Genomic DNA, 24,030 nt, shown 5'->3' on the forward strand with positions numbered 1-24,030 from the left:
CAGAGAATACAATCACAGCACCTTTTGAATACCGTGTCTGTGGTGAGAAAGGGAGATTCAGCTTGAATGTGGCCAGGATTGAAGGCTGGGATGAGTTAGTTCTTAATCCTGAAGGTTTAGAACTTTCTAATAATTACAACTCATTTTCTCTAAGGTTTTAGGCATTTAGAGAAACTTCCTTATTTCCATATCAAGGTCCTATAAAAGCCAAGACATATTTGTGGTCATTTCTATATAAAGACAATATCTGCCATTAGGAGGGAAGAGTCTTTAAGGTTTTTTGTTAGTTTTTTATTGCATTAGAGATAATGCTATAGACAAGACTATCTTTGGAAGTTCTAACATGGCCAACATCATTTCAAAACTATTTATGAAATTTTTACCAGATATAATATTTCACCTTATAAATCCTGCAATCCTGGAGCCAGGAGCAACCTTTGTTGTCATTTTGGCATGCTTCCTAGACACCTTCTGGGAATGAAGCCTACAACATCTCTGACAGTCATTACTTTACTTTGGCCCAAGAACTTTTGGGAATAGGATTCCATTGCTGATGAGGCCACCTGCCCCACTCCTAGAAGCGCTGGTGTCACAATGTCTTTTCTCCTATTTCCTTTTTTCTTCTCTAACTTAACATCTCTCATCCTGTCACTTCAATCATATTGGTCCTGTACTTCAGCTACGTCCTCAACTTAAAGACCTTTAACTATTGGAAGGGAAGAGGTAGTGTGGGCAGAGGGAAACACATTCCCTGAGCACCCGGTGTTTTACAGGACATTCGGTGGGTATATTTTCCATTACTTCTGTAACTCCTTCTACAGTCCAGTAAAGTAAGCAGCAATATTGGCATTTTACTCAGAGGTGAGTAAAACTACCCCACTTTTGCTTATCTAACATTGAAGTCCAATTTTTAAAGACCCTAAAGGTTCTGAGTCAAGAGGCTGAGGTGCTAATTTATGTCTGTTAATGGCTAGCTGCGTGGAGTTGGCTCCTTTTTACTATTTCTAAAACTGGGAGCATAGTTCTTATTGTCCTAGGCAACCTCACAAAGATTTGTTGAAGATAGAGGCTTTCATGTAAATGAAAGCCTTTTTGCTGCATGCATACATCATAGCCTTTGGAATCACACCCAACAGAACTCTGTTGCCTTTTTGAAGTGAGAACTTGTCTCATAGAAGTAATTCAAGCCCTGGGGAAATTTTGGCTTTATTGTGTCCTTTTCAAACTTGTGAGAAAGTGTGTATTCTGGGGAGCAATAATTTTCATTGCCGGCAGAGAGTACCTATCAACACTAAAGCAAGTCCCAAACCATTGGGAGACTAAACAACCTGGACTAAAATAACATTGACATTCACATTGAGACAGTCAGGAATGATTTAGAGCCAGAGCTTGATGATCACCACAACAAACTGTTTTAGAGATTTACTAACATTCCAAGGTCAGTGTTGGAAATTCTTAATGAGTACTCCAATGATAGAAGTGTATTTGGACTAAATTAGTATTTTACATTATGTGTATAAATTTTGGGTTTTGCCACATTTGCAGGACTTTAATAGGCTGAATTTTTTCAAAGAAGCTACTTGATTTAAAACATACCATGTCACCAAATAAATATTTTGAATATTTTTAATTGACTTTGAGATAGATCTGAAAAACCACCTATAACTCAAAGCTTTTGGAAATGCTTTAACACAACGTGGATTCTTTGGGTTTCTATTATTTAACTCTATCTGTGGATTTCTTTATGTTCTATTATCAGGTTCTGCAAAGTGCTTATTATTCAAGTTGGATAAACCAGTTTTGCAGACTGCATCCTCAGTGCATTTTCCAATAATGACAACTACCCTTAACATTCTTGCAGACCTGGATGCCTATCTGTGTGAAACCAGTAGGTAAGTATTTATTTAAACTATTGGAGATTACAGACAAAACTTGCCAAAATAAATATGCCTAGAAAAACTAAAAGGAACATGCTATGGTATTAACAAGAGTTATCTTTAGGTGATGAGATTGTGGGCAACTTTTTTTCCTTCTTTTTCCTTCCTGTCCTATTTTCAATGACGAATATATGTTGTTTTTATAATATAGAAGCTCTACTTTTAAAAAAGCAGTTGCAGACACACTAATAGTCACACATATGAAATGAGATCTCAGGTACATGTGCAGGTGACAGAATGCTAAGCAGGGACACAGACACATCTCCTGATTGCAGAAACAGATTGTAATTGGAGAGCCTGGCCTGCCTGTGCTGGCTTCCTTGCAGATCACAAATATAATTCCAAACACAATGACAGGACTTTGGTACCATGTCATTTCTTTCTAATTCCTTATGGAGGGGTAATACCTTCCTCAAGTAGATCAGCTAAATGGGATGACTGGGTAGCTCAGTTGGTTAAGTATCCCACTTCAGCTCAGGTCATGATCTTGCAATCTGAGAGTTTGAGCCCTGTGTCAGGCTCTGTGCTGACCCTTCAGAGCCTGGAGCCTGTTGCTGATTCTGTGTCTCCCTCTCTCTCTCTGCCCCTCTACTGCTCATGCTCTCTCTCTCTCTCTCTCTCTCTCTCAAAAATAAATAAGCATTAAAAAAATTAAAAAGAAAAATCAGATCAGTTAAATAATTTTAGATTTGATCCGAGAAACTTGTTTAGTTAATCTAGGCTATTTGGTTCTAAGCAATATATTTACCATTCAGTAATAAGAGTTAACAAGATAAAAAGTGTTTGCATATACATGAAGGGCAATCAAACTTGTCATTTGTCCAGTCTTGACTTTTAATGGGTTGGACAGAATTTATATTAGGGAAATAAGAGAAATATTGCCCCCAGAATGTTCTGGAAGAGATACCAAGTTCTTATTATGAATACAGACATATCCTATTAAGTCTAGAAAGTTGGCAGGAACCTGTATGCCAAGGAGTTCATTAAAAGCTTATTTACAGTACTAAAACAAACTAAAAATATTATAGTACATATTCAACAAGTATATACATTTTGAAGGATAAACTTTACAACTTTTATTTTATTCATTTCTTCATCCATCTATCCACTCATTCATTAATTCATCAAATGCTTTTTTTAGCCTCTTTTTGATGAGAGACAAAATCTTAGGAGTTGGGGAGTACACCAGAGGACAAACACAAAAATCCTACATTCATAGAGCTTATGTTTATAGTGCTAGAAGGATTTAAAAACAAATAAACAAGTAAAATATATAGTACGTCAGATGGGGCTAAGTGTTATGAAGAAAAATAAATCTGGGAGGTGAGGTAGGGCATGCCAAGTGGGAGGTGGGTGTGGGGAGAGAGGACTTGTTGTTTTAAATAGTGTGGTCAGGAAAGGCCTCACCAATAAGCTAACTTGGTTAAGAGATGTAAAAGAATTGCTTCCAGACATCTTTAATATTTCCCTTTCACAAATCATTTGAGCAGCAGAGGTGGGAGAGCATTGATCCAGCATTTCTGTTATTTTTACTGCACAAGTGAAATAATCCTACCTTTTAGGCTCTAAGTGTAGCACTGTCAGCACAAGAATATGGTTTTTACACAGAAATAATACATGGTAAAAAATTTTCTTTGGAGTTATATACCTAGTGTGCAGACTCACTCAAATGTCACTCTTTGGTGGTCCCATTGAACTAACACAACCATACACATGGACATTAGCTTTCCCCCCCCCCTATTCATTCATGTGTCTGCTTTCTGAAGTTGACTTTGAGCCTACTGAAGGCAGGGATGGGACGGACGATGATTTGTTCATCTTGGCAGCCTCAATGCTCAGGCCAGTGCCTGGCATTTGTCGGGTGCTTGATAATTACCAGTTGAGTAAAAGTTTTTGCAAGTAGAAAAGACACTGACTTCAAACAGTTTAAGAGATTAATTCCCAGTGGCCCCACTTACCTATTAAACTGCCCAAAGTGGGTAACTGTCTTACATAATGGTGACCTTTCACCCTCTCTAAGCCCTGTTTGGAGTTGGCATCAAGGACTCTAAAATAAAATGATGGTGCCTCCAACAGCAATGCTTTCAGTATAAGGGACCCTAAGAGGTAGTTTCCAGTCTCATTTCCTATAGGACACTGATGTAAAATGAGAAAGCTGTCATCCCACATTTTTTCTACCTATGTGACAGATCACTTGGCTCTGTCATCTTTCTGATATGGTGTGGAGCAGTGATATTCCTCATACTGGATTAGGGGGCAAAACCATGACAATGTATGCTATCTATACTTGGGAGAGCAATGAAAGAGGAAAAAGGAAACTAAAAGCTTTATTTTATAATGGAATCCAGATTCTAGGCCTTCATAATTGTGTAGTTTTAGACCAGTTGCTGAATCTCTGCAAATCCCATGACCTCATCTATAAATTGGGAATAATAATTACTACTGTTATGAAGCATTGCTATGAGATATTGTTGTGTTGGTCATAACAGTATTATTAGGAAGGTCATGTTGGATAATATGTATAAAGTGGTTTGGTGCTTGGTATATAATATGGATGTTCAATAGACTATTGTTCATACTTTTATTACTACTCCCACTAGTACTAATGTTACTATTAGAGAAATCAGGCAAATAAAATTTTTTCAATCAACTGTTGAATGTTTATATGATCATTGAGGATAATGCTCATTAATATATTTGTATTTTATAGCTTACTTCCTTCGGGGTGCCTGGGTAGCTCAGTCAGTTAAGCGTCAGACTTTTGATTTCAACTCAGGTCTTAATCTCACAGTTTGTGAGATGGAGCCCCACATCAGGCTCTGCAGACTGCTCAGATCTTGCTTGGGGTTCTCTCTCTCCCTCTTTCTGTGCTCCTCCCCCACTCATGCACATGCTCTCTCTTTCTTTCTTTCAAAATAATATAAACTTTTTAAAAAATTTACCTCCTTCTATACGCTTATAATATTATTAAACCAAGTAACATTTATAATATTCTTGAATGTCGCTCTTATCACTTAAGAATATGAAGAAAATTGGGGCACCTGGGTGGGTCAGTCAGTTAAGTGTCCAACTCTTGGTTTTGGCTTAGGTCATCATTTCACAGTCTGTGAGTTGGAGCCCCACATCAGGCTCTGTGCTGATGCCTGCTTGGGATTTTCTTTCCCTATCTCTCTGCCCCTCCCCTAATCACTTGTATTATCTTTCTCTCAAAATGAATAAAAACTTAAAAAAAAAAAGAATATGAAGAAAGCTAATATATTGTATCAAGAAAATGTCGGCTGCAAAATGGGCTGGTATTTAACGGAACATTTCTGTGTTTCTGGGCACCTGCATATTAAGGAACAGGTTAGCAGGCATTTTGCCATCATAGTGGTTAACATATTATTTCTGCCACTCTGATACCTTTCTTGTAGAAAAATAGAGTCAATGGAAGTCATTATCTTTTTAGTTAGGAAAGTAATGCCATAACAAGATCTGCATTCTAGTCTAATAACTTTCTTTTCTTGTTTCTTAGAGTCTTGAAGTATAACTAAGGACAGATACCAGTACTAGCACAAACATTACCAAGGTGCATGATTATGGAGATGGTCTATCTGTTGCTGAAAATGTATCTAGTTTTTTGACAACGGCTTAATAACCATGGGGTCAAGTGGACTTGGAAAAGCAGCAACATTAGACGAACTGCTGAGCACTTGCATTGAGATGTTTGGTATGAGCCTTTTTTCCCTTTGTATATCTTAATACTATCTTGTCCCCCTTTTCACATACAAGTGTTGCTGTGGAATAGAATTCAATCTCCATCTCTGGTATTTAAGTCCTTTTTGGTTGACCCCAACCTGTCTCCCCAAGTAGCACTGTCCTCTCTGCATTTTATTCCCTTTACTTCTCACAGCTAATATGCCAGCCACACGGTCCACCTAATGTTTCTAGGACATCCCCACATCTGTCTATCTATGCCTTTATTACACTAGTTCACTAAAATTGTGCTTCAGGGCCCATCTCACATGCCATGTCAGGTGTTCATATTACCATCCCTAATCCCCACTGTCAGCAGTGCAGATTGCTTCCTCCCACAGCCCTTTGTGACTTTCTTATGGTATGTGGTATATGGGACTGTGATCATTCCTCAGTCTTCTGTCTCAGACAAGCATGGGTAGCACAATCTGCTGCATTCTGTATTTGCATATATGTCTTGTACCTTTTACTAAGCTACATGCTTTTTATGTTGTTTATGTATCCGCCTCGGCATTTCAGAATGTTCTTTGTGCAAATAGAATCACAAAGGAGTTGTTTTTTAATTTTTTAAAATTGATTGTTATAGCAAGTGTTAGATCAGAGTAGGGTGACCAGATAAAATACAGGAAGATCAGTTAAATTTGAATTTCAAGTAAGGTACATTTTTAGTGTAAGTGTGTCCTAAATAATGCATGGGATATACTTATGCTAAAAAATTATTTGTGGTTTACCTTAGTTGAGATGAACTAAGTGTCCTGTATTTCTATTTGCTAAATCTGGCAATCTAACACTAGAGATTGAGACCTACCTATTCACTTAACTTGCAAGGAAGACCCAAACAATAATTGGGGCTACAAGACATTTTTGACACTGATGTTTCTATACTGATATTAGAAAAAGAGAAGAAAGGTACTGTTGTCTCCTCACCTCTCACTGTATTTTATTTTTTAACAGATGACAATGGAGAGCTGAACAATAGTTATTTGCCAAGAATAGTTCTACTGATGCACCGATGGTATTTATCTTCCACTGAATTGGCAGAAAAACTTCTCTGCATATATCCTTTCAACTACTGTGTAATTTTTACAGTCATAAATCAAGTTCTGTATTTAAATAGAGTGTCTAACAAAAGCTGGTAAATTAAGATGAATAAACAGTCTTTAGTCAGTTATCCAGCTGTTTTCTGGGTATATATAGATGTCTATGCAAGACATCTGCATGATGGACCCAAGAGTTAACTATCCATCTGGATGTTTTGGCTGTACTTGAAAATAATCACTAGATATAAAATGAAATGGAAGCTGTAGGCTGAATATTTCTAACTTGACTTGAACATTTGCTGTTAACATAATGAAAGAATTCAAGACCTAATTTAATCCTTTAAGGATGGCAAAATGATGGACATAGAGGATATGGTTTAGACATGTGGAAATGCCAGCCGAAATAATAGGTCTGGCTCAGGCACAAATGCCACATAAGTTTTTACATTTTCCCTGGTTGATAAGACACAAAGAACATTCTAGCAGGTTTATTACAATTGGTTGGTTGATATAAATTTCAGGTTGACTTCTGTTACAAAAGCAAAAAAAACCAAACACACAAAAACACCAGAAACTCCATTCTAGTAAGGAGTTTTAGCAATCTAACACTTTAGTACATAATGCAATCCTGAAAGGTGATTGAAAGCCAAATGACACAGAATGACAAAATAGTCTCACATTTATAAGGAGGTTTTATTCCTGGAGATCTAATGTTTATTATCAGCCTGCTTCCATCCCAAGGGGACCTTCTACATGACTGGGAAGCCTTCCTGGGTAGGAACCTGATAGGCAGAGGGTCTGTCAAGTGTTAGGGCCATGTGGGCTTCCGTCTGCTCATGGCAAGCTTCCTCCACTTTCTACTTTTCCCCTCCATCCATCCCACAACCTCAGGATAGAAGGGGGTGTCAGAGAGGGTAAGGGGACATTTACCCTGAGCAGAGGTCCTTGAAAATGAACAAGATCACAGTCCCCAGGGTGGTCTGAGAGTCTCCAGGTCTCAATATTGAGGTGTAGTAGTGCGTAGGTTACAATTATTCAGTGTTGATATCATCAGAGCTCGTTCTCTCCTCATTTGAAGATCCATATAACCCAAATATCCCTGGTATGGCCTTCTTATTAGGAATTCATCTAAATTGGTCAAACAACTGCAGGTGTGGGCAAAGGAAACAAGGTACAGGGATTTTTTTTTTCTTTAACTAGTGTACGTATCGAGATGCGATTGGAGAAAACTGTGATGAATTTCGGTTAAAGATCTGCTACTTCATGAGGTAAATATACATGTAATTGTCTTCTAGTTTATGGTTCTGGAATTGCTGACAATTTCTTTTTCCCTAAGCAGCAGACCTAGTTTGGCAATAGAATAGCCTCAGATCCCTCTTGTACTGATTTTGTTTAAATTGACCCTCCCCTGTTCCTCGGAGTCAAATTTCTCTCTCTTCTACTGATCAAGCAGTAGCAAATGTGATTATGGAAAGAAACTAGCTCTTAGGAAGAGTAAATTCATTTCTATTTCCTCACCGTATATTTTCCCGTGTAGTTGCCATAGAATTGGGAGAAGAGTTTCCTCTCAGCTGTGGTTCAACATTTAGATGAGAGTAAAGACACTCAGGACTTAGAGTCAGAAAGAGAGATTCAAAGGCAGAGTGGTAGACTTGGGTCCTTGACTGAAGGAGGGAAGAGTGAGACCTAGTGTCATGGGATGGGGAATAGGAGATTGCAGATTTGGGGTATGGTCCTGGGTTCATGGTTAAATGTAATCTGTAAAATGATCCAACAGTTTCCATAAAGGTCTAGCTTGAAGTCGTCTCATTTTCAAAAATATTTGATGCCTTTCAGGTACTGGATTCTCAAGTTTCCTGCAGAGTTTAATTTGGACCTTGGTTTGATCCGTATGACTGAAGAATTCCGGGAAGTAGCTAGTCAACTAGGGTATGAAAAACACATCAGCCTCATCGACATATCCAGCATGTAAGAGTGGCACAAGCTTCTTTCAAACATGATGAGTCTATTGTCTGGGGGAGGGAGTAGTTGTTGCCCCACTTGACCTCAGTCCATACTATTTCAGAATCAGTGTGTGCTCTTGTAAAGAAAGCCTTGCTGCAAAATAAGCACAGCCTCACTAGACATAGTTCATCTCTCCAAGCTTCAGTTTCTTTATTTATAAAATGGGGATAGTACCTTGGTGATGGGGTGACTATGAGCATCCAATAAATGCATAGTAAGATCGCATTTGGCATGTAATAGGTGCTGAGTACTTAGTTACTAAATCTAGTTCCTGTCTCCTAAGTCCTTGTCACTCATATTGTGGTCTATAGATCAGAAGCATTGGCATCACATGGGAGCTCAGTAGAAATTCAGAATCTCAGGCCCCACCCTAAACCTGCTGAATTGGAAAGTGCATTTTAATAAGAGAGCCCTAGCTGATTCATGTGCACATTCAAGTTAGAGAAGCCATGTGCTTCTGAGATAAGCCTGAGGCTTTACAAATGTTGACCATCATTTTGTCATGAACTGGTTAGCTCATTTATTCGGGACTCAGTGCTAATTAGACTAGCATTTTATATCTACTAATTAACTTTGTACAGAGAAAGTTATTTAATGGCCCTGAGTATGGTTATCCATCTTGCAAATATACACTCTTGTGTCCTGGGCATTCATACTCTAGTCCATTTTCCTAGAATACTTCTTTTTTTAAAAATGTGTTTTACTTATTTCTGAGAGAGAGAGACAGCACAAGCAGGGGAGGGTCAGAGAGAGAGGGAGACACAGAATCTGAAACAAGCTTCAGGCTCTGAGTTAACTGTCAGCACAGAGCCCGACGCAGGGCTTGAACCCACGAACTGCAAGATCATGACCTGAGCCGAAGCCAGACGCTTAACCGACTGAGCCACCCAGGCACCCCGAATACTTCTTTAAGAGTCTTGATCAACAATGCAGGATCCAGGAATCATTAGGGATGTTGTTAGAAATACAGATTATTAAGGCTTATTCCTAGTAAATCAGAATCTCTGGCAGTGAGGTCAGTCCTCTGTCTTTATAATGAACTTTTCAGATAATCCATATGTTGCTGAAGTATAAGAACCCAACTTCTGGTGGTTTTCATTTGCCTTAAATCACCATCAATATATTGATAATCTGCCAGATTTATATACCTAACCCTGACCTCTCCCCTATGATCCAAACCTTACTGGTCATAAGAAAGAGCAAGTAAGAAATTCTGGATGGATCAGTGCAAACCCACCCTGTCTGGAAAAACAACTCAAAGTTTATGTTCTATTGGCAGTGGGTCAGTGGTTTTCTCTTCAAATATGAAGGACAGGGTGTGTATTTTGCACAAGCTCCTGGAAACAAGCCAAGAGTTACAGAGTCAGTAGGTTAATAACTTCCATTGAGTGAAATGGCCTTTCAGCACATTGACCAGACTTACTGTTTCTTTTATAGTCCTTCCTATGACTGGATGAGAAGAGTCACACAGAGGAAAAAAGTATCCAAGAAGGGAAAAGCTTGTCTGCTGTTTGACCATCTGGAGCCCATTGAATTGGCTGAGCACCTCACTTTTCTGGAGCATAAATCTTTTAGAAGGATCTCAGTAAGAAACTGACATTTATTCTTCCAAGGATAACAACAACCATGCCAACTTTCCCAAGAGCTGTGTTTCCATATTGGCAGCCTCTGTCATTGTGCTCCACTGGAAAGTTGCCCTTAATTCACAGGAACAATCCCTTTTAACCAAAGATAAATATTATCCTGCCTTTATTTTATGGCTTAGGAGCTATATATCTGTCGCTATTTTCAATGTCTCCTTTCATACGATTAAAGCATGATTTTCTAAATACTCAGTAGAGATTTAACCATTCAAGGTTTATTTAGCTCCATTGACTTCTCCCAAGTGAACATGTTTTGCTAGGCCCTCCTTCTGAGGGAAGAAATATTTATTTAGCTTGGGATTTGTATAAATGCCTAATTATAGGCGTATGTTGAGAATAAGAAGTTAGGCTCTGATGAGACTCTCACATCAGGTTGTTTATTTCCAGGAATGGAGATCCTGAATTAAACTTTCCTTTGCTACTCTGTCTTAATAGTGTTCCTTCACCTTCTTTCTCTTCTTCCAGACTGTGGTCTCTTCCTAGCCAACTACTCACTATTCACTTGTTATGATAATATTTCCACAATGGGTCACAATCAGCCTTCGTCTCACAAAGCTCTGGGGGCAGTCATTCCTCCTTCTTTTCCAAGGGATGAGGGAATTAATTACATTATTACTTGCAAAGAAGAAAATGAAGTTCGAAGTATGGATTTCTGAAAGACTGATTCTTTTCACTAAATAATCCTACTTGGAGAGGACCTTAATGACTCCCCCGCCCCCCACTAGCAGACCATGAGAGGGAATCCCCCTCATTGTTTATATGATAGAAGGCTCACATATATTTAATGATATCCATGCTGACTTCCCCAAAAGGTGTCTGTTTTGCTAAAGAGCTACCTTACTTCAATTTCTGTTTTCTTCTTTTTCTTCTTAGAAAATTATTCTGACTTGAAATCATTATATTTACATTCATTTCCTTTTCTTTAATGTATGCCATTGTATCTCAAACTTGCCTGACCATTGGAGTCATAAGTATTGGGTGAAAAAATGAAGACTATTAGATTCTTCCTCTGGAGGTATTGATCCTTTAGTTCTGGAGTGTTCCCAGAAACTAATATGTTATAATGCAAATGCCTCAGGTGGATCTTATGATCCAGCAAATTTGGGACTCACTGGAATGTGACTTAGATTCTTGTCCCTCCCCACCCTGCCCAACACTGTGATGTGTAAGCATGTTTCTGTGTATGGGAGAGTGAAACAGAGAAAAATAATAGGTTAAGGGTACGTGTACATTCAAATGTGTAAGATGCCATCATAAATGTGAAATGAAAGAAATCATTAAGTTGTTATGAAACAATATCTCACATCTTCCACACAATATTCTAATTTCTGATTTTGTGAAGACCTCATTATAATTCAGAGTCTCTGAATCTTCCTTTACTAGTTCACTGATTACCAAAGCTATGTCATCCATGGCTGCCTAGAGAATAACCCAACCTTGGAGAGATCTATTGCCTTATTTAATGGAATCTCTAAGTGGGTCCAGTTGATGGTTCTTAGCAAACCAACCCCCCAGCAAAGGGCAGAAGTCATTACAAAGTTTATCAATGTTGCCAAGGTATGTATGTCTGGGCATTAGTCTGGGGTTCTTAAAGGATTCTAGATGTTTGTTCACTCTAGAGAAGAGTCATTAAAGAAATTTGGGGTTCACACTATAAAGAACATTTGAAGTATTCATAATATGTGGTGGTGAACATCACACTTCTCTCATGTAAGGAGATTGCTTTTAATTGGCAATACTTAGAAGCATTCATTGTAACTTTTTTTTGTAAAATTATGGATATATTTTTCTGGTGGATTGCATTTGTGCTTCATGTTAAATTGATATTATTTTTTCTATATCCTTTTTATTAAAATAGTGCATTTACCTATACTTCAGAGAGGCTGGGATAATTGAAAAATTGTTACTAAGTACTGATGGTAATTTTTTTTTTTATTGCAGAAGCTCCTTCAGCTCAAAAATTTTAACACTCTGATGGCCGTGGTGGGAGGCCTTAGTCATAGTTCCATCTCACGCCTCAAGGAGACCCATTCTCATCTTTCTTCAGAAGTTACAAAGGTATGGTGGATTAGATTCCAGTCCTGAGTACAAAAGTCATTTGTACATTGTTTAGGGATAGGATGCTCCTAACAGATGTCACTCAGAAGGGGAAAGTTCTCTTCCTAGATGATGGTTGGTTACACTTGGGGAATTAAATAGGAAGGGAATAGCCATACCACTGGGAAAAACAGGTTGGAAGTGGTGACAAGTGTCCCTATAAGAAGACCTTGAATACCATTAACATACTGCAATTGTGAGTACTCCACAAATATGCATGTGGTGCTAACTATGTGATATGCACTGTGACACACACAGGGGGTACAAGGCAAATGAGACAAACCATTCCTACCCTACGCTCCTCGATTCAAGTCATTGAACACCAAGCACTGTGTGAAACACAGTAGACAGATAAAAAGGAAGAAGGAGATGTTGACCTTGTCTAGAAATCCCTCAGATTTATAACTGAGTTCTCAAGAACAAATATATATATATATATAGAACAAATATATATATATATTGAACAAATATATATATATATATTGAACAAATATATATATATTGAACAAATATATATATATTGAACAAATATATATATATTGAACAAATATATATATATTGAACAAATATATATATATTTATATATTTTAAAAAAAACAATGATCATTTCCCAAACCGAGCTTTTTCTTTTCTGCCATATTTGTTTTCAGACCACAAGAATAAAATTTTTCCTCAGCGAGTGAAAAAGAACATATCATCTTTAGGAAAAGATTTCCTTGTAAGCATGTAGTTTGCTGTAACAGTAAGGACACTTTCAGCTGTTAAGTTTTAAAAAATCTTGCAGTTGCTTAAACAATAAGGAAATGGGTCATCTCACATACCTGGAAGTGCAAAAGCAGAGCTGACTCCAGGCATAACCTGATCAGAGCCCTGGCTCATTAGTTCTGCCTTCCTTTCGGTATCAGTTGTTTGTTTCGTTAGACTGGCTTATCTCCTGATTGGGCTGTCTGCAAGTGGGAGACAGTGAAAGTGTCCCCCTTCAGCCCTGCCCCCATGAAATGAAAGTCCTTGTTTTTAGGCAGATTGGACCATCTCAGGTCCCATTCTCACCCCTGGACCAGTAACAGTTGCCAGAAGAGTATAATGCACTGATTGGCTTACATCTGTGTTCCCGAGCCAATCACAAACAAAAGGGATGGAATGATAACGATGGTAAATCAGAACCCACCTTGGGCCTAGGAATGGAGACAGCTCCAGCTGAGCCACATGGGCTGCTTTGAGAAAGTGTCGACTAATCAAAATTGAGGAAGGCCTGGTTGCTTTTAGGCAGCCAGCAGTAAACAGGAGGTTGTAAACCAAGAAGCACTGCTGTCTGACCTAAAACACTGCACTTGTTCTAAGCATAACGGGGCTCATTATATCTTAGTTTTCCTTTAGCTTCGTACTGAATTTCAAGGAAAGAGCAAAACATGTTTTACATATTGTGTCCAATAAGAATTCAATGGAGGTTCTGAGAGGCTTGGAACCACCAGTGGATCTTCAACAATTATTTGAACTCCTCTTTCTTACAAAAAAGGAAACTGAGGCCTTCTCACAATAGATTTACTTGCCCAAAGTCACCCATCCAGTTAGTGGCAGAGTCCAAAACCATAGCTGTCTCACACCTCAGTGTGGCTTTTCCTGCCTCATCCTGTCCTAGGTTAACCTTCAAGTAATATCTTGAATGCAACTTTCTAAGAACAACCTAAACACTGTAATATACTGCATGCTATATTTTAATACAACACATGCTTATATTTGTGGCCTGTAATATTTCCATGAATTTCAAAATACTTCTAGATAATTTATGCTGTTTAACACCCCACCAGCCCTAGTAGGTAGGCAGAGGTGCGGGCGGTTTCTGTTTTGCAGTAAAAGAGAACACAGTGTCTGGCTCATTTGGCCAAGCCCAGGATATTTTTCTAATTTTCTTTTTCCAGGTTAATAATTTCCCTGCATCAGTGTTCCTGCAATTGATACTTTTCTCAGCGGCTGAGGAATTTCCCAGCCACACACTGCAGGGCCTGGGGGTGGGCAGAAAGGAGAACTGTTTGAAAATCCTACTTTTCCATCTGTTCCCAGAACTGGAACGAAATGACAGAGCTGGTCTCTTCCAACGGCAATTACTGCAATTACCGCAAGGCCTTTGCCGACTGCGAGGGCTTCAAGATCCCCATCCTTGGCGTCCACTTGAAAGACTTGATAGCAGTCCATGTCATTTTCCCAGACTGGATGGAGGACAACAAAGTTAACATTGTAAAAATGCACCAGCTCTCTGTTACCCTCAGCGAACTGGTGTCCCTGCAGAATGCCTCCCACCACTTAGAACCCAACATGGATTTGATCAACCTGCTCACGGTGAGTTCAGGGGACAGGAGTTTCTGCTGAGAGCTCTTCTACGCCTCACTTCACAGGAGGTGCAGGAAGGTTCTTGCATGTCATTCACCAGGTTGCATGCAAGGCTGGTCGATGGGATGGGATCTGAAAGGGTGGGTGAGGGGAGGGGAGCTCTGCCCTATAACTGGCATAAGCTGAGACTATAATCACTGGGCAGAGGAATTTCCCTTTGCCCTGAGGAGCCAAGGCACCACCCCTATAGCTCTGTGCCTAGAGCTCTTAGAGAGGCCCTCCTGTCCTCAGCCCCTCACTATCCTTCATCACACCAGTCTAGCTCACCACCTTCTATGTAGGCTTATAGCCTTACCTCATCCATTTCCCTTTGCCCTCCCGCACAGCATAGCTGAAACCTGGGGTTATACTAGGCCCTCCTCCATGATCTCCCTGCCCCCGCTGCCACCATCCCCATGCCAGCCTGGCCTTTGAGGCCCTTCCAGACTCATTGTCTATCTGGCCTGGGTTGTCATCACCTGATCCCACATCACACTTGCCTTTGAGGAACACTGGGCTTTCCACCTCAAACTGCTGCCTTCTGCTTCCTGGCCTTTGCACTTTCTTGGAAAATCCCTTCCCTACCCACCCCTGTGACTAGCCTCGGTCCTTCTGGAGCATTCTCGGTTCCTCTCCAGAGCAGTAAGTATCTGCCTCATGTGTGGCTCTTGACCTTTATACTTTCTTAACCATAGGGAGGTATCATTTTGTATTAGATTTTTGCCCCCTTTTTGCTTGCCCTATACATCTCATATCCCCAGCACCTCTCATGGTACCTGGCATATATAGGAGCTCAACAGATGAACTGAATGCTGTATATAGGAACGATGTAAGTCAGACAGAAGGCGTTCACCTAGCATTCATATTTTTTTGTCATTTGTGGTGGTCTCCAGGTCCTGGCGCTTTTAGACACAACAGATGTATGGGAGGGAACCTTCCCCATTGACGGCTGCCTTGTCCGGGGGAAGAGGTATAACCAAATTCTCTCACCCTTGTTTAACAAATGGAGAAGCAACTTCTCTGTTTGGGTTCATAACACGGAAGCGTCTGACGCTTGGCTGCAATACTGAATTGACTCTTTTTCATTCGTGGCCATGGAAAGTGAAAAAAATTTCCCCTGAAAGCTCTGAGAGCCTAAATCCTCTGGGACTACTGTACTGGAGCAGGAGAAGTTCCTAGACCTTCTCACACACTGTTCCTAGAGCACACGATTGTTTACCAAAGCACGGCACCCCAGAAGTGCGTGCAGTGATGCCAGCTGCACCTTAACATAAAGCAGAAGTAGCCAACACACAGAAACACGAATCTCTTGGGGCTGAGTTTGTATGACAAACAGTAAACACACAGACGTTCTCTACTAGGGGGAAAACCCCTCCCAATAATCCAGGCACCTGCATTTATGAATCATTTGCCATGTAAATCTGTTTCCATGAATAAGTGACCAGAGTTGCAGCCCCAATCAGACAGCAAAGCCACAGGCACAGGTGATGTCTGCAGACCAGCTGAAGTTCCACCTGTCTGTGTCCAGGCTGCCTTTACTACGTGGAGAAGAGCATCCCAGAATAGTGGAGAAGAGCATCCCAGAGTAGGCGCCTGTGCTCGGGCATATTCTCATCCTGACAAAGATGATGATGGAGTGGGGGAATTAATTTTCAGTTATAAGTGAAGAAACATAATGGAAGATATTTAGAGAAATATCAAAGGATTCTGAGTGAAAATTTTTGGGTGCAAATGGAAAATTTGAACCCTAGAAATAAAGGCTAAGAAATATATTTTTTTCCACCTGGGAAGGAAAGAAAAGAGAAAGAGGATGCCAACACAATTAATCTCTCTCTCTCTCTCTCTCTCATACTAAAAGAAAATATAGAAGCCACCAAGGACCATATTTAGGACAACAGTGTTATCTAGTGTAGTACAGTGGTAAGAATCCTGAGCAGGAGATCAAGCTTTTAGCTCTCTGTATGCCGTTACTTTGGTCTCCTTGTTAACTCCACCTGCCTCTGGACTTTTCATAAGGAGTTTTGTGCTCATTTGTGAGATCTCTTCCAGCTTTAAACTTCTGTGATTCTAGAGCTAAGAACTGATGGCCCCTTGAGAATAAGGAACCTGGTGTCAGTCTGATCCTGTGGTTCTAGCCCAGCGGCTTCTCAGATAGCATGGTCCCACATATGAGCATCGATCAGCAAGCCAGTTTCTATTTAAAGCCAAGATCACTCCTCCCTCCCTACAACCAAGGAGAAGGTTCATTGCCCAGGAATATACATTCATTCTTTCTGGCCACAGACAGATTCATTTCCTCAGTGCAGATAAAGGAGATTCCCATCGGGTATTCACTAGAGCCCAGTGGGCATCTCATGAAGCATATATGTGTTCATATTAGAACCATTTGATTGACAGAGGCTGTGAGGGCATCCATAGTGCAGCAATTTTTCCATTCATTTTGCCCCACAACTCTAGGTCAGGTTTTTGCCCAAAGTGATTGTTTGTTTCTAAACATGACGCCAGGTGAGAAAGCCAATACATGATTGAGAACCTTGGAAGACGGAAAATGAGAACTCTTAAATAAATCAACAATTGCAGAATGTCTGTTCCATGTGGTAGGCTGTATAGCAATGTTGGGACTTTCTATAATAGCTGATTGCATTTTTCATAGCACTTTCATGCACAGTTCACAAACACAGAAACCCTGTGAGGGACCCTGGGCAGGGCAGAGAGTATAACATCACCTTTGTATTTTACAAAGGAAGAAACAGATTTCTTAGGGACAAAAGTTTTGCAAATGGAGAACTTCTGAATCCCATTGTGGGGTGGGGGGGAGTTCTCTCTCTCTCTCTCTGTCTCTCTCTCTTTCTCTCTCTGTCTCTCTCAGAGATGGGCATTTACTCTGTAATGCAGGAACACTGCTGACATCTATTTTATTTTGCATCTGTTAAAATTAAGTAATCTCTCTCTCCCTCTTCATGGGTGGCTAAAGAAGGAGTTAATTACAGAACAAAATCTATGAGTCAGAGACTCTGTGAGCCATTTTTACCATTGTAAACTTAGCCCCTGAACAGCACTGGGCACATGAAAGACGGAGGACCCTAGCACTAAACGCATGGATTTTGGTTTGCTCCCCTTTTTTAGGGACGATCTAGAGAAGGCATTTTCCACTGTGATCCTAATCCTAGAACCAGCAGCTTTAAAAGCTAATGCTTCTTGCTTTATGGTATACAAAATCATCTGATTCTTTTCAGAGTATTTTTAGATGTATCAGTTACTTTTACCATTCTGAGTATATGCAAATAACTGGAAAGCCCCCTGTATTTTTAAAATTTAAAAAAAAAAAAAAAAAAAAGAAGAAGGAGAAGAATTGAAAAAATGGTGGATAGAGATACTTTGATGACCAAGTAAATTTTATTTTACAGTTCTACAGTCAGGGTGACATAGGTCTTAATGTGCAGACTAAATCCACAGCCCTCTTTGCTGATACCTTGGTAATAAATGCAGCAACTTGAAATAGGGACTCAGACCATTTTCCAAGCTCAAGATATGTTAGACAAGCAAGCATTCTTGAAATATCGTTGGCAAGCTGCCTCTAATTATTAAAAAAAAAAAAAAAAAAAACATGTGTAGGAAGTAAAACATATTACCTTGTACAGGGCTGTAAAACCCAGAGGAGAGGAGAGAATGTATGTAGGCAGGATCATGGCTGGGAAAGCAGAGATGGCAGGAGTAATCCATTCACTGACAAGGGCAGTGGTATTTAACTGGAAGCCAACATTGCAGTGCCCATCTGTATGGCCCACTAAACAAACCCCAATGGATGCATGTTAACACATTTAATCTCCGTAAAAGTCCTGGGATGGAGCTATTATTTATGCCTCCCATTTTAAAGACCAGAAGACTTGAGTTCCACAAAGGTTAATAACTTGCTGAGGTTCACACTACCACTAATTGAGAACAATCATTTAGAGAAGATATTTCCATCATAGGCTCTGATATCTGTCATTTGATGTATGAAAATACCCAAGGATGTTCTGTGTCTTTTGAAAGAGCATCTCCCCTACTCAGTGTGTGGTTTGTTTGGATTTCTGGACAGATATTCTGGCACTGTTGTCATCCCTTTTCTAGCAGGTGCCATTGCTGGTCATTAATCAGGAGGACAGGAGCATGCTCATCAACGTTCAGGTTAACTCCTGGCAACAAGGAATTCAGAAGGAAACAGTGACTTGATTTTCTCTCTATGTAACATTCACAGTGCAAGGCAGCAGCTCTGGCTGGGATTTTAGGGGCAGAAAAGATGGATGCACTGCCTGCGTTTGTGAGGCTTAGAAGCCAGTAGAATTTTCCATTGTGGAATTTACAAAATGGCAGGCAACCACCCATGGCAAGATGTGTTTTATTTGGCCCACACGGAATCATAAAAATTTTATATTGGTTGCCAGGATTTAAAAACTGAGATATTTCTCCAGATCTCTGGCTTCTCTAGACAAATGAGAAGATATGTCACTTGTCAAGCTGAAAAAATTTGCCATAGCTGAGCAGGGACCACACCTCCCCCTATCACTTCCCTAACCCAGATATCCAGGGTCACGTCCTACTTATCCCAAGTTTTTTTTATTGTTGAGCTCAGAGGGAAGGTCCCAAGGTGATTACATCTGCGAAGATGGTTTTGGCGAATAAGCCATTGTTATACCAGTGTTTCTATCAAAAGATCTTTTTCATGCATTTCACTTCATTCTCTTATATAATGGACTGGCTGCTAAAGGCATATGTATGTGACATGGGGATGGTTCCTCTCCTCCCTGGAGGTAGGAATGACTGTTTAGTGGAATATGGATACAGTGTCTATCCTTTGTGAGTAGGATTTTCAAGATCTGAAATGATGATGGGGAAGTTTTATAGTTAAGTCAGTTTTATTATGTTTAGAAAAAAATCTTTAGGTGACAAAGTCTAGGTAAAGCAATATACGGCTTGATGTGTGAAATTCTTGATATAAATATTGTAGGGCCATCTGGGTGGCTCAGTTGGTTAAGCGTTCAACTCTTGATTTCGTCTCAGGTCATAATCTCATGGTTCATCAAATGGAGCTCCGTGTCGGGCTTGGCACTGGGCTTGGAGTCTGCTTAAGATCCTTTCTCTCCCTCTTCTTCTGCCTCTCTCTCTTTCACACTCTTGCTCTCAAAAAAAGAAAGATAAATCCTTGAAAGACATCTTTTGCCTCTGAGTTTTCTCCCACCTCATCCTTCTTGCACTTCTCCCTCACTCTATACCCATACACATTAAGTCTTTATTTTTAGACCAAATATGTTAAAGAAAATTTTCATGCCCAAATGAACAAAGAAAGGACAGGGCACCCGGTTACATTCACTGCTGATGAAATGGTGTGATTCATCGGGTGTCTTAACATTGAAGAGTGTAGAAAGGACTCATCTAGGCTTATTTTAAGTCTCATGCCTTCTATTTTAGGTGGATGGGACTGTGCATTTTATTTTTTACTGATTTTATTCATGTACTCCAATCTTAGTCCAAGTTGTCCTTGCCTGGCCTGTCCTGATCTTTCTCTCCCTCTTTCTTTGTTCAAGTCATCCAAGTTAGGTCCTAGGCCACAAGGTCCTCTGTGTCTCTGTCCTGATCACTTCTGTCTTCAGTGACACACCCCCTACATAATAATAATATTAGTAGTAATAGCTTTCATAATAACAGTAACATCAACAACACTAAATAACACTTCTTGGCATTTTGCTGTGTACCAGGTTATGCATGGAGTACTTCACATGAAGTACTCCATTTGATCTTGATCAAAATTCAATTCAGTAGGGACTTTTATGATAATTTACATTTTACAGATGTGGAAACTGAGAGGCAGAGAAGATATAACTGGCTCAAGGTGACAGGGCTAACCAGTGTCAGGCTTAGGACTTGAACTCAGGCCCAACTGACTCCAGAACCTTCCCTCATGCTTTACAGGCTGCCTCTCTGAACAATTCCTATAGGGGTGAGAGTGGGGGTATCTTATTTCACAACTCGAATATGTTGCCTTTTGTTGATGTAATCACATGTGATATAGCACTTAGGATGCTGATGAGCATGCTAGGTTTAAGTGTTTGTTTTGAAATTTCATGTTCCACCCCTGCATGCTATCTTTTTAATGTTCCACATTCTCTCAAATTATTAAACGCTGAGCTTCTACGTTCGGTTTGAAAAATATTTCAGCATTGTAAATAAATAAGTAAATGTGATTCAACATCATCATTTATCCCTTCTAATTTGTTGTAGCTCTCTCTGGACCTCTATCACACAGAAGATGATATTTACAAACTGTCATTGGTGCTGGAGCCTAGAAATTCTAAATCGGTAGGTGGATTTTTTTTCTATCTAAGGATCAGTGCCAAACACAAATGATTGTCGTTTATAGTAATTGGGTATTATAGTGATGATTTGTGATCTGAAGATTGAAGAATTTTTAAAAATCTGTATTATTCCATTTTGCCAGTGGAACAGCTTAGCTCTGATAGTTTGAGGATGATTTCTTCATCAGAGGCTAACAAAGAAGAACATTATTATCAATTACTCTGTTTTCTTATTATCATCTATGTGTTGTATCCCTCTGAGAACTTGCCTGCCTATACGGCCTCCCCCTCAACAAAAGAGAACCCATCTTAATGTTAAACAGAGTTTTAGACTCTTCAACATACAATTCTGTTCAGCATAAAATGAAGTTTAATAAATTTTGAATAATCTAATCATAATTCACAAATTATGCTAATTCACTATTCTGCTAATGATGACTCAGCTCAGAATTTCAGTATCACATTAGATAGTGTTTCAATTAATGGCTGACTCCTAGCAAAGAAACTTTGTATGATAAGATTGAGGAAGTTGCATTACTAAATGTACCCTGGTCTTTAGTTTCAGTGAGTGGACTGTATCTTAGATATGTTTTGCCCTCATAAAAGAATACCTGGGTAAATTTGAAATTTGCAGCTAGCATGACTAAGAGCTAGAGAGTAAGGTAAAATTATTGGAAAAAAGGAACTTGTGAGCTCCTCATTCCTTTGTTTTAGTGTGAAGAAGCTGAGCATGGTGGGGTAAGGTGTATGTGTGCCCATGGCATTTTCACTGCCCCACACCTTCCTTTACCTAGAACAGGGCACTTTAATTGTTATCGGTTGGTTGCTGGGTGCCTCTGGTGGGGTATTATATCCATGTTATCTCATTAAATCTGTTAAGGAAACTGAGTCGGGTGAGCACTGGTGTTTCACACAGAGCACTAACAGCCAGTAGGTGGGAGAATTTGGATATGGCCTCAGGCCTGTCTGTCTTCAACACCTAGGATTTGTTTTATGTTTATTTATTTATTTATTTTGAGAGAGAGAGAGAGAGAGAGAACACAAGTGGGGAAAGGGCAGAGAACAAGAAAGAGAGAGAGAGAGTAAGACCAGGAATTCCAAACAGGGTCCACACTGTCAGTGCAGAGCCCAACTCAGAGTTTGATCATGACCTGACCCTAAATTAGGAGTTGAATGTTTAACTGACTGAGCCACCCAAGTGCCCAAATGCATGGGCTTTTTCTACTATGTGAGGCTGCCTCTGCTTTACCTGCCATCCCTTGTATAGGAATGTGGTAGGAATGACTATTTTAGCACACTCACCTGAGTTGTGCCTTTTAGATTTATTTTCAGGATGGATTTTGGCCAATTTCAGATGTTTCCATTAAACATAGAAAATCTTTTTTTTGTAAAAGTGGAAGCTTTCAAAGCCCCTTCTAAGAGAGTTCTGTCACTAGAGAACAAACTTCTGACAGGATGATGGTACTGAGAGCCTATAACTTCAGTGTGCTTTCCCTTGGTGCTGGTGGACCGCACCAAAGTCCCACTATGAATCTCTTTCTCTTCACTGTGCACTCTTGTGTCTCATTGGCTCTTTGTATTTTATTTGGTGGTGTCTCAGTTTTTTCACTCTACCTCTAGGTCAAAAGAAATACCTCACAATTCCACGTATACAATAGTTAAGTCAAAACAGCTTAATATATATTAATGTTCTAATGATTTAGAACCCACATTGAAAATAATATACATATGTTGAAATCAGTATAATATTTTCGGGGCACCTGGGTGGCTTAGTCAGTTAAGTGGCCAACTTTGGCTCAGGACATTAATCTCATGGTTCATGAGTTTGAGCCCCTCATTGGACTCTGTGCTGACAGCTCAGAGCCTGGTGCCTACTTCAGATTCTGTGTGTGTGTGTGTGTGTGTGTGTGTGTGTGTGTTTGTGTGTGTGTCTGCCCCTCTCCTGCATGCACTCTGTCTCTTGTCTCTGTCTCAAAAATAAATAAACATTTAAAAAAATTTAAAAAAATAGTATTTTAGTTTCATTCTTAAATAACCCACAATTACTTACTAATGGATGCATGTGCCTATTGGGCATGGGGAACAATTTCTTAAATCTTGGCATCAGATTAAATAAAGCCACCTTTTTTCTTGTTCCATATTTATTTTTTTTTTTTTTTTTTTTTTTGCTTCGGAAAGATTTGATGCCATTGAAGGAAATACAGCATGATCTAATGGGTGAACTGTAAACTACTTCAAGATGGTTACATGGTGTCTGACAAATACTGAGTACTGCTGTATTTTCCTTGGGAGTTTGAAATATCTTTTGGTATCTCTGGGAGTCCACTATAGTGTTCCAGATAGGACACCTTGTTATATAGTTTGGGAACTGTGGGTTTATCCCTGATCAGATGAACACAGTGAAAAGCTTGATAGAAAGAGTCACAGTGTGTGAGTGAGTCTAGGTGTCAGTGATCATATCCAGATGGCAGATACTTTTTGGTCCTGTTGGTAGCCTGTAGGATACCAGCAGCACCCACCTCAAAACATTGCAAGGGGCTTAAATCTAGTACAGTCACTCCTTAATTGCTCTTGCAAACATGTTTATCCCCAGTTCAGTATCAAATAAAAACCTGCCAAAACAGATTTGCATGCATGCACCAGCAAAAATATTTACATTACAGGAAGGTCCTGGGGAGAGGAATAAAGTACATTGCACTCTTGGCTTGTCTCCGATAGGATTGTGGTTTGCCCTTGTGTTGTGTAAACGTGTTATGCATTATTGCCACCCTCTTGCCACAGTATTTAGTGAAATGTCTTACAAGAAAGTGGGAAAACATATGGATAAAGCAAGTTCACAAAAGAGGCTAGAAAGGCCTAATTAGCCAAATAG

At 39.6% G+C, this 24,030-nt stretch overlaps 1 protein-coding gene across 5 annotated transcripts in view; it reads left to right on the forward strand.

Annotated features, from left to right (window-relative positions):
- The window catches only part of RASGRP3 (RAS guanyl releasing protein 3), a 103,001-nt gene that overhangs the window by 59,797 nt on the left and 19,174 nt on the right, over positions 1-24,030 (forward strand). For 3 of the 5 annotated variants that reach the window (XM_039250315.1, XM_039250317.1, XM_039250314.1), the window contains exons 2-11: positions 1,760-1,892; positions 5,452-5,646; positions 6,627-6,729; positions 7,918-7,980; positions 8,549-8,680; positions 10,154-10,301; positions 11,743-11,916; positions 12,301-12,417; positions 14,518-14,793; positions 21,085-21,162. In XM_039250315.1, the coding sequence (XP_039106246.1) occupies positions 5,577-5,646; positions 6,627-6,729; positions 7,918-7,980; positions 8,549-8,680; positions 10,154-10,301; positions 11,743-11,916; positions 12,301-12,417; positions 14,518-14,793; positions 21,085-21,162 (1,161 nt within the window). In that variant the 5' untranslated portion in view covers positions 1,760-1,892; positions 5,452-5,576. The remainder of the gene's footprint in view (positions 1-1,759; positions 1,893-5,451; positions 5,647-6,626; positions 6,730-7,917; positions 7,981-8,548; positions 8,681-10,153; positions 10,302-11,742; positions 11,917-12,300; positions 12,418-14,517; positions 14,794-21,084; positions 21,163-24,030) is intronic. The other 2 variants (XM_039250318.1, XM_039250316.1) reach the window with 2 other exon arrangements.

The sequence above is a fragment of the Hyaena hyaena genome, unplaced genomic scaffold, assembly GCF_003009895.1.
Source record: "Hyaena hyaena isolate Hyena2069 unplaced genomic scaffold, ASM300989v1 scaffold_362, whole genome shotgun sequence".
NCBI lineage: Eukaryota > Metazoa > Chordata > Mammalia > Carnivora > Hyaenidae > Hyaena > Hyaena hyaena.